This window comes from Sebastes umbrosus, chromosome 11 (genome assembly GCF_015220745.1).
Source record: "Sebastes umbrosus isolate fSebUmb1 chromosome 11, fSebUmb1.pri, whole genome shotgun sequence".
NCBI classification, from domain to species: Eukaryota; Metazoa; Chordata; class Actinopteri; order Perciformes; family Sebastidae; genus Sebastes; species Sebastes umbrosus.
In genome coordinates this window covers 6,779,695-6,805,938 of record NC_051279.1, presented here as the reverse complement: position 1 = coordinate 6,805,938, position 26,244 = coordinate 6,779,695, and the positions used below count along the sequence as shown (strand labels likewise).

The following is a 26,244-nucleotide window of genomic DNA, read 5'->3' as shown; positions in this document are numbered from 1 at the left end:
CGACAAAAAAAGTCGTAATATTACGAGAATAAAGTAATAACTTAACGAGAAAAAAGTCGTAATATTACGACAATAGTCATGAATTTACGAGAAAAAAGTCGTAATATTACGAGAATAAAGTCATGACTTCACGACAAAAAAAGTCGTAATATTACGAGAATAAAGTAATAACTTAACGAGAAAAAAGTCGTAATATTAAGAAAATAAAGTCGGAACTTTACGAGAAAAAAGGAGTAATATTACGAGAATAAAGTCATAACTTTACGAGAATAAAGTCATAGGTTTCCTAGAAAAAAAGTCGCAATATTACGACAATAAAGTCACAACTTTACCAGGAAAAAAGAAATTAGCACGTAAAATTACTACTTTATAATATTATGACTTTATTCTTGTAATCTCAGATTTATTTATTTTCCTCAATGTGGCCCTAATATTTTGTCGTACCATAGACCTACAACAATGATAAATAAAAATGAAAATGTAAACAAAAAACAGTTCTTCATTTCCATGTTTTATCAATCCACAGAGAGCCACTGGAGAGGAGCTGAAGAGCTGCTGGTTGCTAAGAGACCACTGAGGTAGGCTAACTAACATACTGACAACATTAAGTAAGTGAAGTTCATAATATGTATTATTAAGCCAAAATTAAATTAAAGAGTAGAAACAAGTGCCAACATATCTTACAAGTCTGTTGCTGAACAGCTTTAATAACCATTTTTGCATTAAAAAAAAAATGCTGGCTTTGTGTTCACATGTTGTTCCATTTACTTTTTTTATTATTATTTTGAGCAGGATTATAGTTTGTATAGATTATATATAAATCTCTAATGTAAACTTTTTAAAGTAAGATAGTCATTAGCATTTTACTTTATGAGAAGTGCAGGCTAACATTTCTGTGTTTATCATTGGAAGCTGCAGGATGATTAAAACTTTCCCCAGCTTCCAGGTTAGTTAGGACACTTTCTTCCTATTTATCAGCCCTGTGTGTGTGTTAGGAAGCAGTGTTCAGTTTTTTGGGAAGCTGTCCTCAGGTTTTGACCTGTGCTTTACTTCCAGGTCAGTGCCTCCTGCAGGTCCCAACAAAGTCTCCCTTACAGGAGAGAGAGAAGAGCTGGCTGCTCCAAGCAAGTCCCTCAGGAGACTCTTCAAAACACAGTTACCATGGACACCAAGTTGACCAGGAGAGGAGTGAGTGTGCACAGTGCAAAGAGGGGAAAGACAGGACTGTGTGTGTGCAGGTGCATGACTTTAAAAAGCATGAAAATGATGCAGAAGTTTGGTGCATCTTTTTCTGCAAAGTCCAAACTTTTTTTTTTTTTTTAAATGCATGACACTACAATGTTATCATTGACTTCTTCTCTCCGGTGCTTTTACCGCCTGCCCTGCTGCAGCCGTGCGTGATTGACTGCCAGCAATCTGATCCGGTGAAAGACATTGACAACCAATAGGAAGCGGGAGTGCGGCTTGTTTCCATGGGAGGCCCCCGGGAGGCGATGCCAAAGCACCGCTAGAAAGCACCACAGTGAGCGGTGGAGAGGGGAAAGAAGCGCAGGCAGACAGGCAGCAGCAGAGCAGCCGGGAGACGGTGGAGATCCTGCAGCCGCTCCGTGGCTCTCTGACGCGCGGAGGAAAAGCGAGGAGGTCGCTGGGTAAGTGCATGTTTAGTTTTTTGAGTAAGTGCATGTTTCCACACTTCCTCTACTTCATAAGTTTATTGTATCGTGTAAAACATTTCTTGCAGCAGCTGCAGAAGAGCTCGCTCCTCTTTTACGCACGACATTTGCAGATTGTCAACTTAACTTTGCAGCATCGCCTGAGGTGTTGTCGGTGATTGCCGTCTTAAAAACAGTATCAAGAGGTTCCTGAACTCAACTGTGCATTAATGCATAAAAAAAAAATCCATTCATGTCTTTTGCTTTCTATCTATCTCGGACAGGAAACTCAGGAGACTCTGCAGATCTCTCTTCAATTTAAGCCACAGTGGTGCAGAATGGATAGATTTCACGACCAGCAAGTGCCTTACTGTAACTCCAAAGTGAGTTATCATTGACCAAAAAAAACTTAGCAAATAGCAGATCTTTCACATCATCTTTAAAATCTTTTCTTGTTCTAAAACGTCTGTTCTTCTCTTTAATACTTTTTCTTATTTGTTCTCATCTCATCTCTTGTCTTTCTTTCCTTGCTGCTGCCAAGACTCATTTCTCCCTCAGGGACCATTTAAGTTTCATTTAATCATCAAAGATGAACAGCTAAACAAGGTGCCCACTACTATATACACTGTGTTTATTGGGTCATGCATTATGTTACAACTTGTTAATTATATCTGATGATGGGTGAAGCAAAGTACCCTTTGCATGGCTTTAAGAAGTGTGTGAGGAGGCATCAATGAGTGGCTCATTGAGGCTCTTTCAGTTGCACGTGTGGTGCTGCAGCCAACAACAGAATCACTGCTCCCAATGAGGAAAATAATACATTGATTTGTCTCTTTCTTTTTTTCTTTTTTCTTTTTTTTTGTTGCAGAAGCCACAAGAAAAGACAACGAGCTGCGAGAGGCCAGCAAATGACAGAAAGAGAAAATTCATTAAGTCCGACCTGGCTCTGGACACTGAAGGTAGGCAGAGGGCAGAGGGAGAAGTTAATTTCACGGCTCCTAAACATTTAGCAAAATTCAATTGGTTTGTGGCCACCTGCGCTGCTAACTACAGAATCTCAATTACAACACAGCGGCCTGTGATGATTCTCACAAGCCTCTGTCAGTGGTCAGAGACACAAATTGACTTGTTATTAGCTGCACACGTGCCCACTGAGCTCCAAAGGCTCTGACGGCGCCGTAATGAAGTCAGTTGTTTCTGATGCTCCTCCAGGGCTTTGACTGTGTTTTTTAACCGCCTTGTTCTCTGTTTCTGGTTTCCCCCCCTCCAGAGCTCTTCCAGGACCTCAGTCGGCTGCAGGAGACTTGGCTGGCGGAAGGTGAGTGTTTTAAATCTCGAGCAAAAAAAAAGGAGGAGAGATGGGGTAAAAATGGATAGGTTGTGAGGGGGGGGGGAAAGCTGCCTGGAGTTACAAGCCTAGCGTTGCAGTCCAATTAAAAGCCTGTGTGGAAGAGGCACCTTGTGTGTCATGCATACATTAGAGACTGTGAGCGAGGGGTCTTGAGGGAGACAGAGGAGGCTCTACCCAGAGAGTGTCATCACAAATTACCAGGAGAAGGCTCTCCGACGCTCACTGTCTCTTCTGCTTTTGGCAGGAGCTAACGCGCTGCACGCCAGCCGCCGCCACCACCTCCACCTCCACCAGAGAGCTCTGCTGTAGCCTACCAGCTCTCTCTCTCTCTCTCTCTCTTTCACTCTCTCATCTGCTCTCTCTCCCCCCTCTCTCTCTCTCTCTCTCTCTCTGCTTCCTCTCAGCACACCTCTCTATCTTCTCCAGCTGTACCATCACCTTGTCTTCTTCAATTTCATTTCTTGGCGGCAAAAAAAAAAAAGAATGGATCTATAATTTTTTCTTTTAATCGCAGACCTTTAAAACACCAGTATCAATATTTATCCATTTCATAGCTTTTTAATATATTTTTTTCTCTAATGGCAAGACTTGCTCATTGTGGTCTAACTGAGACGTGATGCTTCAGGATTTAAGTGCGAGTGTCCTCTTTCCACCGTGTCTGCAGCACCGAAGTTTTGGTTAGTGGTGAATATTGCTCCTCTTATTTTAGTTTTTTTATATGCATGTGCATGTTCCACTTGGTTTCTTTGCCTGACTTTTGTATTTGCATCTCACTAAGATGCAACTTGCTTTGAATATTGCATGTAGTCTGAAAGTTTATGTCAGTAGAGTTGCGAGTTGGGTATTTTAGAGTTTTACAGTGAAAAGTATGGAACATTTTTAGGGTTGTTGGAAGTCATTTTTGATTTGCTCTGTCAGAGTAAAAACAGAAATCCAGACAGAGTGTAAAGTTGTACAGTGTGAAAGCACTTAATTGCTTGGAAGGGGTAATTTGAAGTAATGCATGTACAGTATATAATCTGAAAAGTAAAACAAATTGCCAGTATTTTATCTGCAAACAAGCGAAAGCAGTGGCGTAATCATTAAGCTTTTTAGACACTTTGTCTCAATAGTAACATTAGACTGCTTCTTCCCTTCACTACACCGTGCTGGTATATACATACAGTGTTATAAGAATAGAAAAACCTAATTATTGAGTATTAAAAGTTTGCGTTAATTTAAAAAAAGTCATTTTTAAAGTTCAAGTGGAAAATATAATGCTTTTGAAAAATCCGTTTTAATGTGTAAAATTACTGCTTGGGTTATTTTCTTTGAAATTTAGATAATCAGTTTGACATTTACTGTAAAAAAAATAACCCACAATTATTAACATTTTTGATATTATGCTGTTTTATTTGTGTGAATCAAGTCAATTAGAATTTGTAATTTTTAAATGTTTATTTTTCTATCGTAACATTGCAGCAATAAAATGCCAACCTCTAAAATGCCAGTATCTATTTCAACACATCAGTCAGTGCTCAGGCTGTAAATCCATAATTATAGTTGTAAAGTAGAACTCTTAAGTGCACAGTATAATTGAATCAACTTCAATACTTTTTTAAGATAAGGATGGAGTCATAATACATCGCCTGGAAAAGTGACAAGAGAAATTTTAGCTCACACCCTTCACACAGGTGAATAAGACTCTCAATCATTTATAGGCTCCATCTATTCTTTAACACATTTTGAAAATGCTCGCAGTGCAATCCAAAGCTTTTAAAAAATGAAAAGTATGCTTTGAAACAGATATTGGAGTAGTTGAGCCGAAATCTGAGCAGCAGTTAGATTATGAGGCGGCGCGGCGCACACCGCAGGGCGTGTAAAAAAAAAAAAAAGAATAAGACACGATTTTAATATTTCAGTATCCAAAGTGAGAAAAGAGACGGCGGCGTCTGATAAGAGGTATTACTGTTAAAGATTACAGTTCTGCCTGTCATGGATCAATGTGATGATGTACGCTTCAAGATTGTAGATTTAATGAATGACTTCCTGTCCATTAAGATGAAAAGGAATACCTTCCCATTCCTAAGATTTATTAGTTCAGGTAATTGGAACAAGAGGAGGAATTACGAGAGACGGACTGAATTTCCGACTCAAAGACCGAGAGGTTGAAGGTGTTCGTCAGCTGACAGGCGTATGTTTGACCCCCACAAACCACTTCACCTCCACCTCCACCTCCACCCAGGGTTTTTTTTAGACTTATTTAAGCACTTTTCTTCCCAGGAAAAAAAAGTCTCATCCTTTAGAGATTTCTCTACTTTTTTAGCTTGTGTTTATGCAGTGATTTCTCTGTTGCTGACAGGATCATTTGTCTGTGAAATCAGCGCAGGCAAAATGTTTAAAACTCAGCCTCGCACACGGGGCTGTCGCAGGGTTTAGATAACGCCTCTGATAGTCGCTCTTGCTCAGGCCTCATGTTTACAACTTCTCCCTTTTTTTCCCCTTCTGTCCTTCTCCCTCTCTTTTTTTTTTTTGTTTTGTGAATGGCGGCAGATTTCCAGCTCTGCCGTTCTCCCCAGGAGTTTGTTGCAGAGATCAGCTGGCTCATTCACAGACTGAGGCCGGTGACTCATCCATCCTGTACTTCCTTTTTGGACACAGAAACACTGCTGCCTTCTTTTTTTTTTTCTTTTTCTTTTTTGTTTCTCATTCCTCCTCTCTTTGTCCCTTTCCAAGTTAGGTTCTCTGAAGTTTCTGCGAGTTTGTTTGTGTTGTAATCATGAGACGAGAGCTGTTTCTGAGTTCCCCTCGTGTTTCCGTATTTTTCATTCTTGTGTTGGTTTGGCATATTTGGATGTTTGTGGTTTTGACTACTGAAGAGAAAAAGGAAAAAATATGATTAGAGTCAAAGCATTGAGGCTTTTAGAAGGTTTGTGCAGGATTTATCATGTAAGGTATTTCCTTTCATGGCCCTTTAAGAAAGCATGCAACAAAGTGGAGAGTAATACAGCAAAGTGGTTTTCCAGATGAACAGTAATTCAACCAGGCTAAAATGCAAATTGCATTTAAAGTATTGCATACAATGGAGTGTTGATAGCTTTAACTACAGCAGAATCTGGAGTGAAATCATTATACGTCTTTGTTTGCTGCTCTCTTCACCCGCTTGACATTGTTGGAAAATATGGAGCAATTTCTCCTCTTGATCTGTTGATTGTTTACTCTCCCTCAATTCACACCTCTGGCAAGAAAAAAAAACATCCCTGATTATATCAAGAGTGGCAAAAATGGAAAATCTGTGATTTTTTTTTTAAGATCTCTAGACATGTCGAGGCATGTGTACTGATCCTGTGATAATGAGGATCCACCTCATTGTGTGTATAAATAGACGTGCTAATGACACATTTAAATCTCCCTTTGCCTTTCGCCAGAGAGAGACGAACTTGAGGGACACGGAGAACTGTCACCGAGTGTAAATATGTGTGATATAAATATGTACATGCCTAATTGGAGCCGGAGCGGAGCAGGCTTCATTATTTTAGCATTAGCCTGAGAGTGCTGGGGCGTTTGAAGCGCAGGTGAAGCATTGGATGGTTTGGAACAGACCTAACTCGGTAGGTACAGGTGGATTCACCAGTAGGGAAGAAGCCAATTAGATACTGTTAACAATGGGTGTTTGGCTGCTGGCAAGGAGTGAGAGCCGAGGCTGCGGAGCAGTCAATGGCCAAGGCGACCTCAGGAAGTGGAATTAGGAAGTAGACGGTCCCCTAAAGCACAATATTAAATCCCTCGCAGACTGGCGCTTGTTGGAAAACATGGTTAATTTTATCTCTCGTTAATCATGGAAAACATATTGCTCATAACATTTCAAGGTTATTTTGTATATTATTAATGTCAGATTTGGAATTTTGGTGCATTTCCTGGTTGCTCACAAATAATCAAGCGACAAAATCTGAATCTGGTAACTTCTTTTCAATAGAAATCAACCTATGTTAAGAATTGTTTTAGATGTGAGTGTCTGCATGTTGATACAAGACACTATATGTCAGATTGTTGCAATAGAATCAAGAAAAATTACTTTAATATTTAATTTAATTAAATGTTTAAGTCAGCATTGACAAGAAGTCCTAAAAGTGCTCAGAAAAACTGAAATATGAACAACTACAACTGGGCAATCTTCATCTTCTGAAGAAGGTTTTGTAATAAGATTGAAAGCTCCAGAATGACTACAAAATGGACTTTGTGGCAAGATAGTTTTGGCTGGTAAAATCTCATTTGATTCATGTTTGTGTGTTTTTTTTAAGAGATTATTTGTTTAAAAAAAAAAAAAATCTGAATGTATTTTTTTCACGTTTTGAAAAAAATAAGAATTCTAGGATTTAATAATAGACAAAAATAACTTGGTAAATTGAAGATTTTTTTTTGTCATGACCCAAAGGCTGTTGAAGCATATAAAACCGTATTGCACATTTAAAAAAAAAAAACATGGGCACCAAGGAGAAACAAAGTACTCCTTGCCCTGATTTCCTGTAAAACATATTTTCCGCAGCTGTGTTCTTTAACCGACAGCAGAGGCAAACAATGCTGGGATAAGCCAAGCTAATATCCCAGGAGACTGTTTGCCAGAGGAGGGTATTGGGCTGTAGAGAGCTGTGATCAATGCTGCGTTGTCCATCAACATCAGAAACAATCATTCCCTTTCTTCTTCTCTGCTTGTGTCTTTAGCTCAAGTTCCCGACAATGACGAGCAGTTCGTTCCAGACTTCCAGACTGAAAACTGTGAGTAAGAGACCACATCGCTTTTCTCTCTGTGTTTGTGTGCATGCTTGTGTTTATGTGTGTGAACATCTGTGGTGTTTTTATTTTTTCTTTCATTTTACTCGTCTCTACTGGTGTGTTTGTACTCGGGGAGAGTGCATGTGGTGGTGTGTGTTTTTCCGTCTCTCGGCGCCCTCACCTTTGCTCGCACAAGTGCTCTCTGGAGAGCTGCAGCAGTCTTGCGAGTCTGCAGACAGGTGCATGGGTGGGGGGGTATCTCTCTCTCTCTCTCTCTCTGTGTCTCTATATCTGTCTCTCCGTTCTCTCTGTTGCCCATGTACCTCTCACCACCACTGAGATATTATTGCACTGTGATTTATTTGCATAAACATCAGAATATTGTGGCAGATTTTTTTATGGGGTTGAAGTGATATTTTTAACTGCAGGTAGGCCAAACAGCTGTCAATTGATGGCTGTTTTGAATTTTTTTAGAATAAAATCTTGCTCCTACATGACCTTTCCTCAAGCGTGGTTAGATTTTCTAAATCCGGCAGTTTAATATTAGTTAATACTACATTTATCCTTTTCAGTTGAAGGCTTGTTGGCCTCCTGGTATACGGCATGAAAGCAAACATGATTTTACTTCCTCCTTTCTCTATTTTTTTTCTGCAGGAAAAATAATTCTAAGAATATTCCCTAAGAGTTTGATAAAAAAAAAAAAAAAAAATGTATGGCCTTAGCTGATTTCACACTCGCGGTAATAAGGACGAGGTAGTTAGCCGTACTTCACCTGATTGTGAACGGTGACTACACACGGTGACTGGTGACTTGGCACGGTCCACTTCTGGAGGAAGTAGTGCCAAGGTGGGGACAGAAATGGAGTGAGTGGAGCTCAGTGGGACTCGGGGCGAGCACATGTCTTTCAGATGAGCCAAAACGCCCATGAAACTGTGAGAAAAGACACAAAACAAGTCTTCCCTATGTCCTCAACGCCCTTTAACCTGTGAACAGAGTTGGACAAAATGCAGAAGTGAGGAACTAAAACGAAGAGGAAATGTCACATATGATATTTGCATTGGAAACCTCTTAGGTTTACAGTAGATTTAACATTTTAGAAAGTAAGATTGAGCAGAGATGGTTCTGGCATTAAGCTACATCTCAGACCTTTTAACCCCTTGTGAGCCAGATCGCAGCCTGAGATCCTCAAGCAGGTTCCTGTTGATTAAAAACCAGTTGAAGGTTTTTTTTTCTCTCTTTTTTACCATCAATTCTCACGTTGACGAGAACAGTATCATCCATTTAAACACTTCTGAAAAGTCTTGCTTTCATGTTACAAACTTTATGCCTGCCTTTAAATTTCTTACCTGGATTTTTGCAACTTTTGTTGAATATTCTTAATGAATTTATTAATTTATTTATAGCTAGTTTTGCTCCACAGATTTTATAAAGACAAGCTTAAATGAAGTAAACCCTAATTAAAGAGGGTGTAAAAACAATTAATCCTCATCCTCCCTTATGGTCTTCAAATATTTTGCCCTCTCAGATCCTTTCCATTCATCTGGCTTTGTGTTGTTGATAACACATCAGTTACAATAAACTAAAAACCTGACCTTTAGGTGTGAATTAGCCTTCCCTATAATCCAAGATGGAGGAGCGGTGTGGCGTACAGTAGAGAACCAGAGGTCACCGAGACTGTCCCGTTGTCCTTCAGAGGTAGCCAGGGTGGGTGGCCACGGTGGTAGGAGACTGCTGACCATCTGAATTGTCCTGTTGGCAAACCTGCAGCAGACTGGAGAGGCACTAACAGATGGCGGGAGGGTGAGGGCACCGTGGTTGGGCGCTCGAGCAGGCATCCCAGCCGGCAGCTCTCCCATATGGGTTTCACCGGGCCGAGAGATGGAGGGGTGGACGGTGAGGTCGAGAGACAGAGATGAAGATGGAAAGAGATGTAGCTAGAAGTTGTGAGGAGAGAAGGACAGCGAGTAAGGGTGGAAGTAATTACATATAGGAAATCTCATTACTGCAACAAAGCAGCTTTGATATGTTCTCCTTATTGACAACAAATCCCATGAAAAGACCAAAACTAACTGATCATACTAACAAGTATTAATAGTATCTGTGTATCCAGAGAGCTCTATCGCTCCAAAAACTGTTAACTAGGTCCCGACAGATGCATCATTTACTCCTCTTTGAGTTATGTTTGCTAGAGTGCCAGGCAGTTGTAGGAAAGTGTGTACGTTAGCCTTATTAAAAATGTAAACAATATATTTGTGACCTGTTTCTAAAGATGAACTATTCATGGTGATTTGTTGACAACAAGAAAAATATAGATTGACAGCAGCCTTATTCTTTGAGATAATTCAGTGGCCTATTTTTGTGAAGTTAGTAAAATGTTATAGTCAGTATACAGTTTTCTATTATTTGAGAACAATTTGGCTCAAGTGTTGCACTTGGCTAAGTTACAAAATAAAATCCATGCAGTCACTCTTAATATGCATTAAATCGTCAGTTGTAAATTATAATAATAATTAATGTTATAATTAATGATTAGCTTTAACTGTAATAGTAGCGCATAGTTGGCGTTGGTCAAAACGTAATTTTACCAGTTGTGTTGTTGGCCTAATGTTGGCTGGCTGGTTTACTATCTGTGCTACTGTAGCTAATTGGTAGCATTGTCAAAGGAAACAATTAGTGTAGCAACAATAGTATTTCTTTCATAAATGTAAAGTAAATTTGCGTTAATAGTAAATGCTGAAAAAGTATTTGATAGCAGCAGAGTTAGCATTACCCAAAAATCATTTCTGTGATCCTGATTATGCGATAGCTAATTGGTAGCATTAGCAAAAGAAACAACAAAAGTATTTATTTCATAGTAAAATATTCTGCGTTTAATGAATTGCAGAATCTTATTTTTACGAAACTGAATCCATTAAAATATACAAAATCATATATTAGAACAGTCCTAAATATTAGCGCTTATTCTCTTTCGTCTATCTGTACTCTTACTCCATTTTGAATAACCTGTTGTTTTTTATTTTTACGTAAATATTTTTTTACGTTCTGGTAGTTTTACGTCTGCTTCAATTAAATTCACAAAAATTGTAAAGCAACATTGTTACTACATTTGTATATGTGTTGGTATTCTGTTCCGTTGACAGCTAGAATGAGAATAAAAGGTGGAAACAGAAGAAAAAAATAAGGAGAGGGGGATAAAGAAATAAAGTAATCTGCAATGAGGAGTTCTGTAGCTTCAAAGATTGCATCAGAAAGGCAGGTTTGAAATTCCTTTCCCTGATTTTATATTTTCATGACCTCAGATTTGTCACCTCTCGAGAAGCCATGGCAGTTTCTCTCAATGTCGACTTCGCACTCTCCATCCATGCAGCACAGAAGCAGCATGTGAGCGGCCTCGAAGCGAAAGTGTCCTCAGGCTGAAGGAGGAGAAGGAGAATTTTCTTTGTCTGAAACTCCAACACAGATGCTTACCATTAGCATAACTTAGCAGGGAACGAAGGAGTAGCGGAGGTGTAAAATGAGGCCACACGTTACCGGCAGATCCGAGCCTCCATCATTTAACAGCAAAGGCGAGCACCTACCGTAGGTGAAAATGGAATGGAAGGTTTTTCGCTGTTGCCAAAAGACCTGTGTTTTTTTATGAATGGACTGGAGAAATATCTGCCAAACGTAGGCTCCGGTTCTGCCAAAACACACCATTTGTACCTGAGAACACACAACGTTCGGGGCCAAGAGATCTGTGATAATGTACGGAGGGGATTGGCAGAAAAATTGCAGCTAAAATTTAATTATTAGAAGAAATTCTTGGCGTCTAAATCTTTCCTTACATTTATGAAAAAGCTGAAACAAAGGAAGTGTTTTTTACCATGTGATCGCAGTTTTTATTCCATTTAAAGCAAATATTTCTACTGGATCTGTACACCAAAGAGCAAAGAAAATTGAAGAATATCCGAGTTAATGGCACAGAAGAAAAACAAAAACATTTGCATTCAAAATAGACCCAGTAATTGTTCTAACTGCTTCTACTTTTAAACACCCTACCATCACGGTTAATCAATATGTAGATAATGAGAGCAATCAAGCAGTGATGGGCATGACATTCTGGACTAAAAAGGAAGTCTCTGTTTTAGTCAGAGGCAATGCCCTCGCTATTGATTTGTGTACCTTGGCACCCCACTGACGAAATCTATTGTGACATTTCCATTTCTAATTTAAGGCCGTGCGCTGCAGCACACGTGACGCTATTGTTAATAGCTGACGTGACGCATACAGTTAAACACAGCATTTATATAGACATATAAATTCCATAAAGTGATGTTGATTCAGTGTTAAACGGAGAAAATAAATGTATTCTAGCACGAGGTGAGCTGCAAAACCGGAAGTCAGGGAGAGTTCTTCTGAACAACAAAAATAAATAAATGTATGTTTGTTGTAGTAGGTAATTAAAGTGACACCGATTGTGATCTCAACATTCAAAACTAGTGTAATGTTTTGACTCCGTAAGCCCTTAACGAGGCTTTTCCATGCCAGCGTCGTCAAAGGTCTCCCCTCAGGAAGTGTCTCTTTGACCTCCGATCGATGACCCGGAAAGGTCAGGCCCCCAGCGAGGGCTGCGAACAACCCCTGAGCTTTGTCCTGCCGGGCCCGTGTGGCCCGTCCCCCAGGGGCTCGGCTGTGCGTCAGATGGGGTGTTGGCAGATCGACCCCTGCTCGTACGGCAGCTGTCAGTCAGCCGTGAGAAAACTCCCCAAAACATCCTCCTCTCTCAGCTCCTTGCAGCCGTAGAGACCGTCCAGACTGTGGGTGTATTCGAAAGAAAAACACTCCCAAAACCACAGATTTGAGTCTTTTGGGTCATCAAACGTCTAAATGTTTGTACTTTAGTTGAACCAGGAGTTGATGGATTTCCTTTCTCCATTCATAATTTCAGGTCGCTTTGTTTTTAACTCAGGGAGAAAAAAAAAAGGCCGTCTCTCAGCCTCAAACGTCAGTCAAAAACCATTCCCTTCAACTGTGGGATGCTGTGGGACGGCCTCACCGCCGCTTTGTGTGCAGTCGCGGTGAGACGGCGATCGGCGAGGCAACCCGAGCTTGACTTCATTCTGACTGACTGGGTTTTCGTCAGAAGCGCAGCCAATTGGATTAGCGTTGATCATGACTTGAGATGATGGCATGTTAATCAGGACTGATCAGGCACTTAACAGCCTCTCAGATGCACCAGGCTCACTGTGGGGCCATAGGTAGAGAGCGCAGTAAACCCCCCCACCCACCCCTTCAGATCAATGAGCACTGTTGTCGTCGTCTGGAACGTATTGACAGCCAGCTGAAAGCAGATAAAGCATTTATAGGAGCGCGCCGCACACCCTGATTTATGATTGTCATATTTCACTAACAGAGTCCCTGTCAGGAGAAAGCCGAAACAAATGAGATTTGAAGTGAGTTGTTTGTCTAAGTGATGTCAAAGAGATGTCAAATCTGTTGGTGGACGGATGTTTAGGAAAGTCTTCTAACTTATCCATCATGAATTCTCTTAATCGGTGATGGCCTAGTACACATTCATACAGGAACACATAATAGTATATGTACTGATATATGTTCCTGTATGAACACATATTCGTATCTGTACTGCAATATGGCTTTTATATTATATGGTTTTTCAGTGTGTGGAAAAGCTGCTGCATGTGTTTCATACTGTAGTAAGTCACATTATCCACTACAGGTACATAAAACCAGTGACTAAAACCAGCAGCATTTTATTCCCAAAAAATATGAATTTGATTGTTTTTGTTAATGTTTTTTTGTGAATGATTTGTAGGACATGACATAAATGAGCCATAAACAGCTGCTAATTCTATAAAATAAAAATTATTGAAGTTGATTGATTACATTTCAGTCCAGTGATAGTATAAATGCTATTTTCAGGCGCTTATTCATCCTACCAAAAATAATATTCTGCCGTAATCCTATACAAAAATACTGAGCCCTAACAAAAAAATAAGTCATTTGCACCTTTATTACAAAAAAACTCAAACCGCATCCTCTGATACCTAACGAGTTACTCTTTGATAGGGAGTCGGTTCATTGTCATTCAGTATCTAAATTAGTTTTTCTCCCTCCCTCTCTCTCTCTCTCTTGTTGTGTAGTGGCTTTCCACGGACTGCAGCTGAAGATCAAGAGGGAGCTGCACAGCCCGTGTTCAGAGCTGAGCTCCAACTGTAGTCAGGATCGGCCCTTCAAGCTCCAGTATGGAGAGAAGTGCCCGTACAACGTCAGGTGGGCACCGCACGACACCGAAACATACCTCCAACGGGCTTTAAATATCCCTCTAAAAGACAACTTAAATTGGCAACATTAAAAAGAAGTACAGCCACTATTTGCTAATTTGCTTAACCAGCTACAAGAGCTTTATTGTAAAATGGTGAAAACAAAATAAATTTAGTATTTGAGATAGTCCGACGGTCATGTCATTAGATGAAAATTATGAGTTTTATACAGTTTTATGTTTTACACTTTGATGCAGCATCAGTTTATTTTGAGGGATGTTGAACTTCAGTTGTTGTTCTAGTCATTTTCAATTGTTCAGCTCTACATTGTATTATTATAATTTTTTATAAACTGCAACATTTCAAATGAGATGTACCAGAACCTGCTGGCATTTAAAATTTTACTTCTAAGTAAATCAAAAGCATTTAGTGAAAAGTACAGTCATGTTGAGTGTGTTTTTTGTTTTTTTAACTTAACCGATTTGTAATACATGACATTCATTCTACTTGCATGTTCGTATAATGACCTTGTATGCAGAGAGAAAGTGTTTCATAAGTGATGAGTCATATGTGTGATTCATTTGCTCACCTGGTGACAGAAAAAAATGCAAAGTCCAACATTTGGCTGGGTTTTGCTTTACATCAGAACTTCCACAGTGTATGCCAAGAGGTGGTGTGACGTTCCTTAATATATCTATTAAAACAAGTCAGCATGCGTCTGAGCGAATGTTTGATTTTAAGAAATGACACTGTGGAAGGACAAATGTGTGGCAAAGAGAATAATTTTTTTTTTTACAAAACTCCCTTTAAAAAAATACAAATTTAACACGATAGAGTCCAAAAGCAACTATTCACTTCGATTTAACTTTTTAGAAATGTTTTTTTATCTGTCTTTTGTTTGACGGTTTGCAAAAATAAAGTAGCATGATGTAAAAAAGCAAAATAAGAATAAATACAAAACAAATAAAGAAACAATATTTTTTAAAACTCCCTATTTTTTCTTTAATTTCTCACATATCTTTTAATTTTCATCTTTAGTATCTTCCTTATTTACCTCACTCAAAGCATGTCAGCAACAGAATCTGGTGCATAAGTGTATGGATAAAGCCTTATTTCAACACCTGTTAGACATAACACAAAGCATATGATGAGTGATGAACACTGGCAGTGCGAGAAGCTTATATTTGACTCTTGTCTTCTGTTTGCCACAGTGCCTATGAGCAGAAGCAGCCTGCAGGAATGAAGCCCTCCAGCCCAGTGACGCCCCCCTGTAGCACCCCCGTGTCCCCCCTCCATCATGCCTCACCCACGGCGGCCCCGACGCCCAAACCAGACAGGACCTACGCCCACATACCGGCCTCGCAGCCGCTCCCTGACAACGCCTACTCTATGGACCACAGGTACTGCAGCCCCGCAGCCTCTTATATTTACATCCCATTTACATCTGACGCTTTTAGCTCGGAGCAGATTATAATAAGATGTAGATCAGAGTTTTAGTCACAGTAGAATCTCATTGGTTGAGTGAATGTTTAGTAGGAGGAGCTAACAAATGTTATCTAACGGCTAAATCTGAATGACAAAGACGTAACTCAATATACTGGAAAAATAATGGCAATGACTTTACACACAATTTTGTGGTTCCCAACATTTTAGGCTTTTGGCTTTTTAAAATAAAGCAACATCCCATAATGTGACCCATCATTACCGGTTTTAAGTTTCCTGTTGAATCACTTTAGAAGCTTGAGGAGGTAAAAATATCCAGTAATTCATAATAAGAAAAGAAACATTCAACGTAAGAGGAAAGTCTGAAAAAATGAATAGGATAATATTTTTGTGTTGTATAAAAAGTATTTTCTGCTTCCCTGTCCGGTTAATAATGTTGCGACCCTTCAGATATATCTGGTGACCCTTTAGGGTGTCCTGAACCCCAGGTTGGGTACCACTGTCTCAGAGTGTCAGCACTACTGTAGCTTTCTTATATAGATAACTAAGAATGGCTCGACTCCTCTCGTTCTATCTGTAGCAGCATCTTTATAGGACGTACAGCTGTGGAAGAAGTGAATGTAGCCAGTAGTGATTGTTGTAAATTTTATTTTATTTTTCATTTTACAAGACTTGGCAGTACTTGTAATTCATATTTAGCCATCATTTTCATATGTTTGAGGTTCCCTGTTCTGCTTTTCCAGCTTATTTTGCTCAAATTGTTACATTTCTAATTTCATTTGAGCATCGAAGTTCATCCCCGACCTTTGGGAACAGTGTATTCAACACGATTATCTCTATTCGATTTTGGAGGTTTCAACTAAAAATTGATCAATTAGTCAGTTGACAGAAAAATAATCGGTAACTATAATGATAATCGGTTAATAATAAAGGTACATTTTCAAGCTAAAATGTCAAACATTCTGTAGTTGCAGCTTTTCAGTCGTGGGTATTTTCTGCTTTTCTCTGTCTTGTGTTAGCATTTTGTGGTTTTTGACAAATAAAAAGCAATGATGATGTGAAGGAGCATTTTCTGATATTTTATAGACCAAAATTAATCCATCAGTTAATCAAGAAGTTGCAGCCCTGCTTTCAACCATCTCACATAGTCTTCATTCTTTAATGAAAGCCAGTTGGCCTTTGAGTTGACATTATTTCTTTACATATTAACTTATTTAAATAGTGTAATGTAATATGTATTCTGTTGTTCTAACTTGGCCTAAATCTCTTCTGTAAACAGGGTTAACATAAACAAAATGAAGTTCACGGCCGATAATGAATCCACTGACATTGTGTCCCTCCTCAGATTTCGACGTCAGCTCTCAGAGCCGTGCCACTCGTTCCCCTCCCCGCCGACGATGGCTCGGGACGGCCGGCCCATCTACCACAGGCAGATGTCAGAGCCCAACATCCCCTTTCCTCCTCAAGGCTTCAAGCAGGAGTATCCCGACCCCCTGTTCGAACACCCGGCCATGATAGGGGCGCCGCTGCCCCACACGTACCCCGCCACCATGATGATCAAACAGGAGCCCAGGGACTTCACCTACGACTCAGGTGAGGGATTTTTAAAAAAGTGCTGTTGTGCTTGAACTAGTGTGGTAGTAAGTGAAAGAGTCATGAAGAGATAGCAGTCTTTTCTTTTTTCTCCCGGAGCGTTATCATCTCAGGAATGGGAGAAGACATGGGAGGAGGGGGTGGCGTTTATTGAGTTTGCCCATTATTAGGGCAGGGGATCTGGTTGGGCCGGGTGTCTGTGCCGGTCGCCATTTCCTGTGGTGCTCTAATAGAAAAAGAGGAAGAGAGGGGGTGGGGGGCGGCCATGCCTGGTCGCAATCCAAAATCCGCCCTCCCACGCTTGTCCGCTCCCTTTAGTTAGAGAGTAAAGGGACCTAATCATCAGCCCGCGGCCTCTGCGGAGCCCGAGGCTACATCAGGACATGAATGAACATACGCCGGACTGCTGGGTTCATTCACAAGGCGGACAGAGAGGACCCAGGAGAGGCCGAGCTGGAGGAGAGTCTGTGTGACCAGTCAGGGAGAAAAGCAGCCTCTTCCCATGGCGATGACTTGTAGAAAGACACTGGGCCTCTTTCAGGGCTCTTTTACGTTAGACTTTCTTTGTTTTCCGATCAGCAGCTCTGCGGTTTTTGTCGGAGAAAACTGTGATTTTGTTTTTTTCAGTTGCAAGTTGATTTTGCCATAGATGTATTTATTGAGTTTTACAATCTTTAGGCTTTGAAACATCACTCTCTGTATCTAACAGGTTGCAGTCCATTAGTATGTATCAAGTTTAGGACTAACAATCATTTTCATTGTTGATTTATCTATTTCATTTTTTCTCGATTATTTTGTCTTTAAGGGAAAAACACATTTCTGTAGTCCCAATTGATGTCTTCAATTTCTATATATAAAATATATTTATTCATAATTCTATGAAACAGAGACATGCTCACATTTAAGAAACATGAACCAGCAAATGGTTTGTGACATTTGATAAATGGCAACAACAACGCAACAATTAATCAACGATCAAAATGGTTATCGATTAACTGTCTGACTATTGTCTGAGCTGTTTCAAACCTAGTCAGGATGTTAGAGGTACATTTCACTGACTTACAAAGAGTGCAGCAGTTACATTAAGATTTTAGCTTATAGTCATTGCAAGCAACCAGAAGTACACTCTATAAAGATTATAAATAAAGAGAGAGAGAAGGTCTATTTCGGTCGTGTGTCCACTACTGTCCTGTTCTTCACTGTATATCCGAGATGGAGCATCAGAGTGAATTTATTAGCAGTCACAGTGGAGCATGTTGACTGGAGCAGGCCTGTTGGAAAGGATGGGAGGGGAGCTGGTAATTTCATTAGCAGCAATTTCCTCTACAAGCCCATTACTTTGATGAAGTTCAGAGAAATGTTTATGGGCCTAAATGAAGGGCCTCTGTCTGTTTATTGAACATTCACTTCGTAACCTGTTTGGCCGTTTTCTTGATCACAAGCCACGGCCGTGATGTCTGTGTTGTAGGAGGTTCTGACATATACAGTCAATTTGGACGAGTGTTGTAAAGCAAACTGATGAATACAGGCTTCTTTTTAGAGAATTATGGGATTAGATACAAGTAGTTAAACAATCTTAGGTGCAAAATCTTTCAAATAAGATGATGTTTTTGGATTAAAAACAATAAAGATATTTGCAAACAATCAGGGAATTCAGGTGAAAGTTTGATCTCTTGTTAAGTCCATCAAGGAAAGAAATATTAAACAGATATGATAAAGAAGGAGTCGAAGATTAGAGATTCAAAAGTCAACAAGATAAGAGCCACATTTCCACCAAGCAGTTTAGTTCGTTACACATTAGAACTGTTGTGGATGGTACCTGGTACTTTCTTTATTACCACCTCGGTCGAGGTTCCAAGCGAGCTGAGCTGATACTAGAAGGTGGAGTTAAAACACCGCAGGCCACTGATTGGTCAGAGAGAGTCGTCACTAGCGCAACACAGGACACCCTGCACAAACCCGCCATTTTTAGATAGCAAAGCTACTGTCAATAGTTACCGCAATTTTTTTATTCACACGACCCAGATTTTAAAATAATGTTAGCCCGCAAAACTACACCAGATACACTTCGACAAAGTGCAAATGTTCCTCTGTTTGGTTCATGGATATATAAAGAGAACTGGATACAGCATTGTAGGCGGGCTCCTGTTCATTCCTATGAAAGTTGCTCTGTGGCGCTTGAAGCCAAAATGGCTCGACTGCCGAGTGATGAAGTTGCCCGGATCTTCCGGCGATCTTTCGCATCCATTGGGCCCATAGAGCACGCGCACTAACGTTTCCTTTAACCCCGCCTCCCAGCCTCGGTCCAGCCTTGGTCTGGCTCTCATTCACATGAACGGCAGCACGAAAATAACTCTGGATTAAGCTATTAGTGCATTTTACCACTTTTAGGACCTAATGATTTAAATTAGGGCTATTCAAATGTTCGTACTGGGAAGTTAATTCACCTCAAAAAAAATTATCGGCTGATTTACAGACGTCTCTTTCCCAGTGTAAGTCTATAGGAAAAGTTTTTTTTGGGCCCAATGGCATCACGTGACGGACACGGAAGTTGTAATTCCACGGTTTGGCCACTATGAAAATTTGCAAGCCCGACGCTCTTCCTCAAGCCATATATTATCCTTTATTTGGTTGTAGAGGCAGTACTGTTTGTCCTACATTATTGGGTGTTGAGAAGGGGACTGCCCATATATTCGAAGGCCCATTATTCCAAAACACCAATACTACCAAAAATGTCCCATTGGTCTGAAAAAAGGCCATTTGGCTGACAGTCCTTTACTCCGAAAACAATCGGCCATTGTTCCAAGGTCCATTACTCAGAAAATACACCCTCTCCGTGCAACAAACAGAAGCAAATGGCTAATTATTAAGCAGAATGATGGCGATCAGTTGGAACAAAGGATTTCATTGATCAAACATATATTTCCACAGGTGGAAATCCGCTGATATTGAGGTCCGTCTGAGTATTCTTCCCTCCTCATGAATGTTCCGCAGGGGCGTGCAAGCATTCATAAGAACCCACGAAATCAGTTTTTATAAATTTCCTTGCAAATTACACTTGACTGTGTGGGTGTATTTTTTAATGAAAATATATGACATCTTTTCCAGCTAAGCTCCGCCCACTTCAAACCAGAAGAAAGTCAGAAAGAGCTCAGAGAAAAATAGAAAAACAGAAATCTCTCATGTGAAACAAACAAAGCTGTTTAAACTGTGGCAAGAAAATAGTCTGTTCATGTAAGATCCAATCACTCATAGTAAGAAGAAGTATTTTTCAAGGGCATTTAAAATCAAAAAACGACATTTAACTATCGTGCTGCAGTGACACCATATCCAGTGAAAAAGTAAAAGACTCCTTCAGGTCTGTGTAGTTTTTATCTGAAAAAAAAGTGTGTAAAAGCTTTACGTTGACCCCCTCGCATTATGAAAAAACTTACATCATGTCAGCTTCTGTTTTCACACGAGCGCCGTGTTTTTGTTCCGTAGTAAATCTTCCTCTGAGTGGAGACGCTGGGAGCGAGTATTAGCAGGGTGATATAGTGAGCTCGCCTGTGGCTTGGAGCCATTGCTGGGGGGCATGTTCTTTAATCAGAGCCAGTGGTGCATTGAGTGAACAGGCTTTGACTGCTCTCAGATAACTGAGATAGTGTTCTTAATGCTGCCTTCGGGCCCTTTAACACCCACTCTCCCATTCTTGCCTGGCTTTCAGCAGAAGTGCCTAGCTGCCATTCTGTCTACTTACGGCAAGACGGCTATCTGGCTCACGCTAACAGGACTGAAGGTACCGACGACGATGATGATACGAGTGAATGCTGTGATCGTGCACTTTGGATTTGTGCTGAATATTATATTAAATACTCCCTTTTTTTTTGTTTTCCAGGTTGTATGTTTGACAAAGTGGCGAGGCATTTCTACGATGATACCTGCGTGGTGCCTGAAAAGGTTGAAGGTGAGTCCTCCCTTTGAGTGTACCGAACACGTTTGAATTGAAAAACTGCTCCATGTGTATTTGTGCTGGAACGCCGTACGGTAATGGTGCGTTATGTGTCCTCTAGGTGACATCAAGCAGGAGTCAGGCCTCTACCGCGAGGGCCCGTCGTACCAGCGCAGAGGCTCACTGCAGCTCTGGCAGTTCCTGGTGGCTCTGCTGGACGACCCATCCAACTCCCACTTCATCGCCTGGACCGGCCGCGGCATGGAGTTCAAACTCATCGAGCCAGAGGAGGTGAGAGAGACACATTATTACTCTTTATTCAAATGCTTTTTATCTAGAATCTTCATAGTATTAATAACAGATTTGACTTTAAGCACCTTTTATGAACCTAATGACACTTTACGTACAGAGAACAAGCAAAAAATTACATCAATAAAAAGCTTATCCGTTATATTTCTTTTTTCTAATTATTATTTTTCACCACCACATTGTATTTCACTACATATATATTGCTTTTGCGTGTGACAAAAAAAACGTTTGAAAACTGGAATCCGTCAGTGTATTGCCTAGACAATTTAGTCTGTAAAGTCAGTTGCTATTATTTATTCAAAGAAATATGCCAAACCTTTGCTTGTTCCAGCTTCACAAATAGAACAATTTGCAGCTTTTGTCTGTTTTAAATCGTTGTAAACTGAATATTTTTTAGGTTTTGAGCTGTTGGTGTGATAAAACGAGCAATATGAAGATGTCGACTTGTGCTCTGGGAAGTCATGATAGCCACTTTACACTGTTTTCTGACACGTTATAGACTAAAATATGAATCAATTAAATGTAAGATATAATCAACAGATTAATTGTGAATGAAAACATTTTTAGTTGCAGCTCTAGTTTAGTGTGTTATATTCATATCGGTGCCTGGTCAAAATGTGGATTTTCAGTACGTGAGCAAAAAAAGAAAATCAAGTTATGTGATAAATCCAGGCACAATTATGTCGAAGGTCATCATTTGAAGTGGGATGAATAATGTTCTCTGCTCATAAAGTGGTCAAGTCAGGTCTGGATCTGCCATAATAGATTTTTTTATTTACCTTGTTCTCCACCACATCCATCCAACTGACCCTTAAGGCCAGCGCCTGCTAAATATTTCACAGGACGTATTCCTAAAAATATAACCCATGTTGACGGTTGGGCCTTTTGAAATGGAAACAGAGGCTGGGTCTGTGTGCGCCCACATCACACACAGTAGGGCTCAGTCACTGTTGGAGGATGGAGGAGGATGCAGGTTGCATGCGGGGGTGTAGAATGGAGGAGATAGAGGGGTACCTGGCAGCGGTCCACGCAGCCCGACTGCGTCTGGAAGCGCGGGCCAGCTGCAGCTAACAGGGGGCCCCATTCATGCCATCAGGTGACCAAACGTACTCGCTTTGGGAAGCCGCAGACAAACGTTAGCTAGCGGCTTCTGCCTTTTCACAGGCAGGTGTAGCATGTCGGCGATGAAAAGTGAAAGGGGTCGTAGAAGAACTGAAATAATTGAACAAAAGGAGACGGCGAGGAAGGGAAGAGAGGAAGAGTGAGTAGACGCTGCGGAGGAGAAGCTGACTGTGGGGCTGTGGGTTTGGACGGCGAGGCCGGGTGGTGGGTGGTCTGGTAGACAGGTGCTGTAACATCTGCTGCTTCCTCCGCTGGGTGTGTGACAAGCTCCTAATGAACACATCCCTGGTCAGGTCTGCTCAGGCTGGACGCGCTCTAATTACTGTTATTAGGAAAATATGGATTAATAAGTTTGTTTAACATTTCAGCTGCCGCAAGCAGTGTTGTCAGGAAATCAGGTCAACTGTGCGTGTTTGTGTGTTGACGCGTCTGCATTTTGGCATCCTGCTTCTCTGTTTATGTTAACCGACTGCCTTTGTGTTGTTTGTCTGTGTGGTGCAAAAGGTGGCGCGTCGGTGGGGGATACAGAAGAATCGACCGGCGATGAATTACGACAAGCTCAGCCGATCGTTGCGCTACTACTACGAGAAGGGAATCATGCAAAAGGTAAAATAAATCTTAGAATATACAGCGACAATTAAAAAGGAAAGAACAGCAACATCAAAGGAGATCTAAATCTCTGTTCAGCTTTGCTCAAATCATGAAAACTCACCATTTTCAGATGAAAAGTTTGGAGCTCATTTACACAATAAGAGCCTGATTGATACCACCTGTGTTAAAGGAGGAGCATGTGCTACCTCCCCTCCCCAAGCTAGCTTATATACGGGGTTGGAGCATCTCACATATGCTCAACCTTATGAAAGTCAAGGCATTGAAGCCTTGGCCCTGCTCACTTTAAACTATGGTTTAAAATATTCTTACTCAAAGCCCCTTACTCAGATTTAAGAGATTTCTTTGTCCTTGGTCATATGCTGTTTTTGCAGTTAGTATACAAGAAATCAGGAAACAAGAACAACTGGAAATGATACAATACTTCAGTCTGACATCACTCAAACTGCAACTTTAACATGTTACTGCCAGTTAATCTTAACAAAGAGACTCTCATGGTTATCTTGTTGTTTTCTGAGGTGTTCTTAGAGCTGTTTCACCGCCATCCACAATCAGCCTTCATTTTTACCAGCTGTGAGCAGCTCCTCCATTTCCTTTGTTCAATGCACTGTGGGAGTAATGTTTATCATCAACATACTCAAAAATTAAGGATTTCCTTATTTTCCTTATTTAGTGGCTTTTCAACTGTGAACACACTACAAGCCTGATTAGAGGTGGTATGTAGTGTAGAGTGTGGAGAGTCACAGTCGGTAATCAGGCAAACTTAGATGACATTTCTTGAAGGAAGGAACAACTAAAATAAAAATATCTGCCCACTGAGATGACGGTTTCATTGTGCACAAAATAAAACGGACCAAATACAAAAATTAAGTTGCTGAGGGGAGTGTATGAAAGAGCAAATGTATCTCTTTTTTTCACTTTGACTTGTCACTGATCTACTGTGCACACAAATCGAATCTCCTCCAGTTTATCTTGAATGACTTTATAAACGTCACTATTTTTGTGGATTTAATTCAGCGTATTCTGTATAGTCTCTTCGGCCCAGATGTCAAGCAAACATCGGACTTCTGCAGAAGTCCACGTCAGTCTTACCTGGTGTTTATCTGTGTCCATCTCAACAAAGGCCCGCTCAGGCAGCCTGAATTTTGGTCCGCACCTGAGTATGATTATTGGATCCACAGCCACCCGAATGAACCGCACCAGAGTCTGATTAAAACGGACTAAATGTTGACTTGTGAAAGCGCCCTTAGAGATGTCCACCAAAGCCACCATGCTTTATTCACCTAATGTTGTATACTATCTTACCTTCATCAGGGTGTCGAGGCACAATATACTCAAATTTAACTTGACTTAAGTCGTTTTTGTAGGTTGACTTTGAAATTCGTCCATAAATAAAGAGATGGAAGAGATTTGAATAAACGTGTTTTGAAAAATTTGGTTGAAAAAATAGAGAATTTGTCAACGTGTATTGGCAGATAGATATTCAACCTCCTCATTTATTTCCCCACCTCGCCCTCTCCGTCTCCGTCCAGGTGGCCGGCGAGAGATACGTCTACAAGTTTGTGTGCGACCCCGAGGCCTTGTTCTCCATGGCGTTTCCCGACAATCAGCGGCCGGTGCTGAAGACGGACATGGAGCGGCAGATCAACGAGGAGGACACGGTGCCGCTGTCGCACTTTGACGAAAACATGGCCTACGTACAGGAGGGGCCCTACTGCCCGCCGCACCCCTACAGCGAGGGCTATGTTTATTAACGCCAGCCCAACTCACCTCCATCTCTACCCTCCCCCCGCCTCCTCCGTCCATACACCTGAGACTGTCGTGTCCTCTCATTCACAGTCGCTCCGGGAATAAGACTGAGCACACACATGCAGCGGAGCTTCCCTTCTCTCTCTCACATAAACACACACATCCTCTTTTGTTTTTTCTGACGTTCAAGCCGCACAGCAGCATGGAGAGTGCACTTTATGGACAGGAAGCGCGGTGTGAACCTGCCAGGAGCGAGCTACTGTTTGTGGTTGGCTTTTTACCGTTGTTTATGTTTTGTACATTAATGTGGGAATCATTTTTATTGTTATGATTTTGAGCATGTGGCGCGCTGGTGAGACAGGACTCAACGACCAAACTCACGGTCACCCACGGACTGAATCTTCCTGTGAAAGAAACTCGCCCGCACAAACGTGCAGCGAAACCGAAGGACGGTCACTTCTGTTCCACTTTAGTTTGTCCTCAAACAGCCATCCTGTACTGTCATGCTCATTTAACTGGCAACGTATTGTAACGATGCTTTTATGGTGAAGTGACATGATTATAGACTTGAAGAAGTGATGTGATAATAAAAAGAGACATTTAGCCGCCATCAGTGAGAACCGCCTCGCTGCCAGTTTGATCACAACACCTCTCGTCCGTCAGCGACCTCTGCCCCCCCTCGTCCAATCAAACTGTAGATCTCATCATGTCGGTGTTTTTGCTGTAAAGACATGGATCATTCTCTCAACAGCCTCGTGGGTTGAAGTAAAGACACCAGGATGAAAATACAGCTTGTGTTTAGGATAATCAATAAAGCTACCGGCCGCTGTAAAATAACTCATTCACTGTAAACAGCAGTTTTCCTTTGTATTCTGAAAAACACAGCAAAGCAGCAGTCATTCGTTTGTGTTCAGTTTTTCAATTAATAACAGGTGAAAGTGTATGTACAGTTAAAGTGGACACATTCAGGATATTATTTGCATCCCCAAAATAAAAAAAAAAGACAGATTTGATTGGCTTAAACAATAAAAAGCTAATGAATATCAAACATGAAGTCAAATACGGTTTTGTTCCAGGTGAACACAAGGTGTACATTTTGCTTTGCATTCATTGATAGGGTTGCTTTTTTTTTTTTGGTTAAAAAAAAAAATATTTAGAGTTTTATAATGTGATGAAAAACATTCATGTTATAATAATAAAAAATAATGTTCCATTGTATAATCAGGTAAATGCACATTTTGTTGCTGCTTCAAATTGTAAGTGTATTTTCTAGTCTCAAGAAAAAAGAAGTGCGGCAGTTACGACCTGCTATTCTGGATTTTTTTTTTTTTATTATTTTTTTTTTTTATTTTGTTTTTGTTCAATTTGAGCATTAAAAAAAAAGAATCTGGTCTGAGTTTTGTTTCTCGGTGTTCACGTGTGTGGGATGGGATCTGCAATAGCAAAAGTTCTGTAATAAAATAGTTCTGGAAA

At 40.6% G+C, this 26,244-nt stretch overlaps 1 protein-coding gene across 5 annotated transcripts; it reads left to right on the top strand.

Annotated features, from left to right (window-relative positions):
• The first annotated feature begins 1,054 nt into the window (after nt 1-1,054).
• etv1 (ETS variant transcription factor 1) lies at nt 1,055-26,244 on the top strand. 5 transcript variants are annotated; one of them, XM_037785450.1, is made up of 14 exons: nt 1,055-1,188; nt 1,392-1,649; nt 2,521-2,611; nt 2,923-2,970; nt 3,590-3,680; nt 7,705-7,758; nt 13,896-14,025; nt 15,227-15,415; nt 16,804-17,051; nt 20,758-20,829; nt 20,929-20,997; nt 21,104-21,273; nt 22,918-23,019; nt 24,555-26,244. In XM_037785450.1, exons 5-14 carry the CDS (start codon nt 3,620-3,622, stop codon nt 24,774-24,776), a joined length of 1,317 nt encoding a protein of 438 aa, XP_037641378.1. In that variant the 5' UTR covers nt 1,055-1,188; nt 1,392-1,649; nt 2,521-2,611; nt 2,923-2,970; nt 3,590-3,619; the 3' UTR covers nt 24,777-26,244. The 5 variants fall into 5 exon arrangements, with proteins under 5 accessions (XP_037641378.1, XP_037641376.1, XP_037641373.1 ...); XM_037785448.1 differs by lacking the exon at nt 3,590-3,680 and adding an exon at nt 1,937-2,035 and having other exon boundaries at nt 20,761-20,829; XM_037785445.1 differs by lacking the exon at nt 3,590-3,680 and adding an exon at nt 1,937-2,035.

What these genes read in the sequence shown, in the direction of transcription:
- etv1 (XM_037785445.1), top strand. Translation starts at nt 1,991, where the DNA reads ATGGATAGATTTCACGACCAGCAAGTGCCTTACTGTAACTCCAAA. An exon ending in TGCCTTACTGTAACTCCAAA is followed by an intron (nt 2,036 to 2,520) that starts GTGAGTTATCAT and finishes TTTTTGTTGCAG; the next exon opens with AAGCCACAAGAAAAGACAAC. An exon ending in GCCTACTCTATGGACCACAG is followed by an intron (nt 15,416 to 16,803) that starts GTACTGCAGCCC and finishes GTCCCTCCTCAG; the next exon opens with ATTTCGACGTCAGCTCTCAG.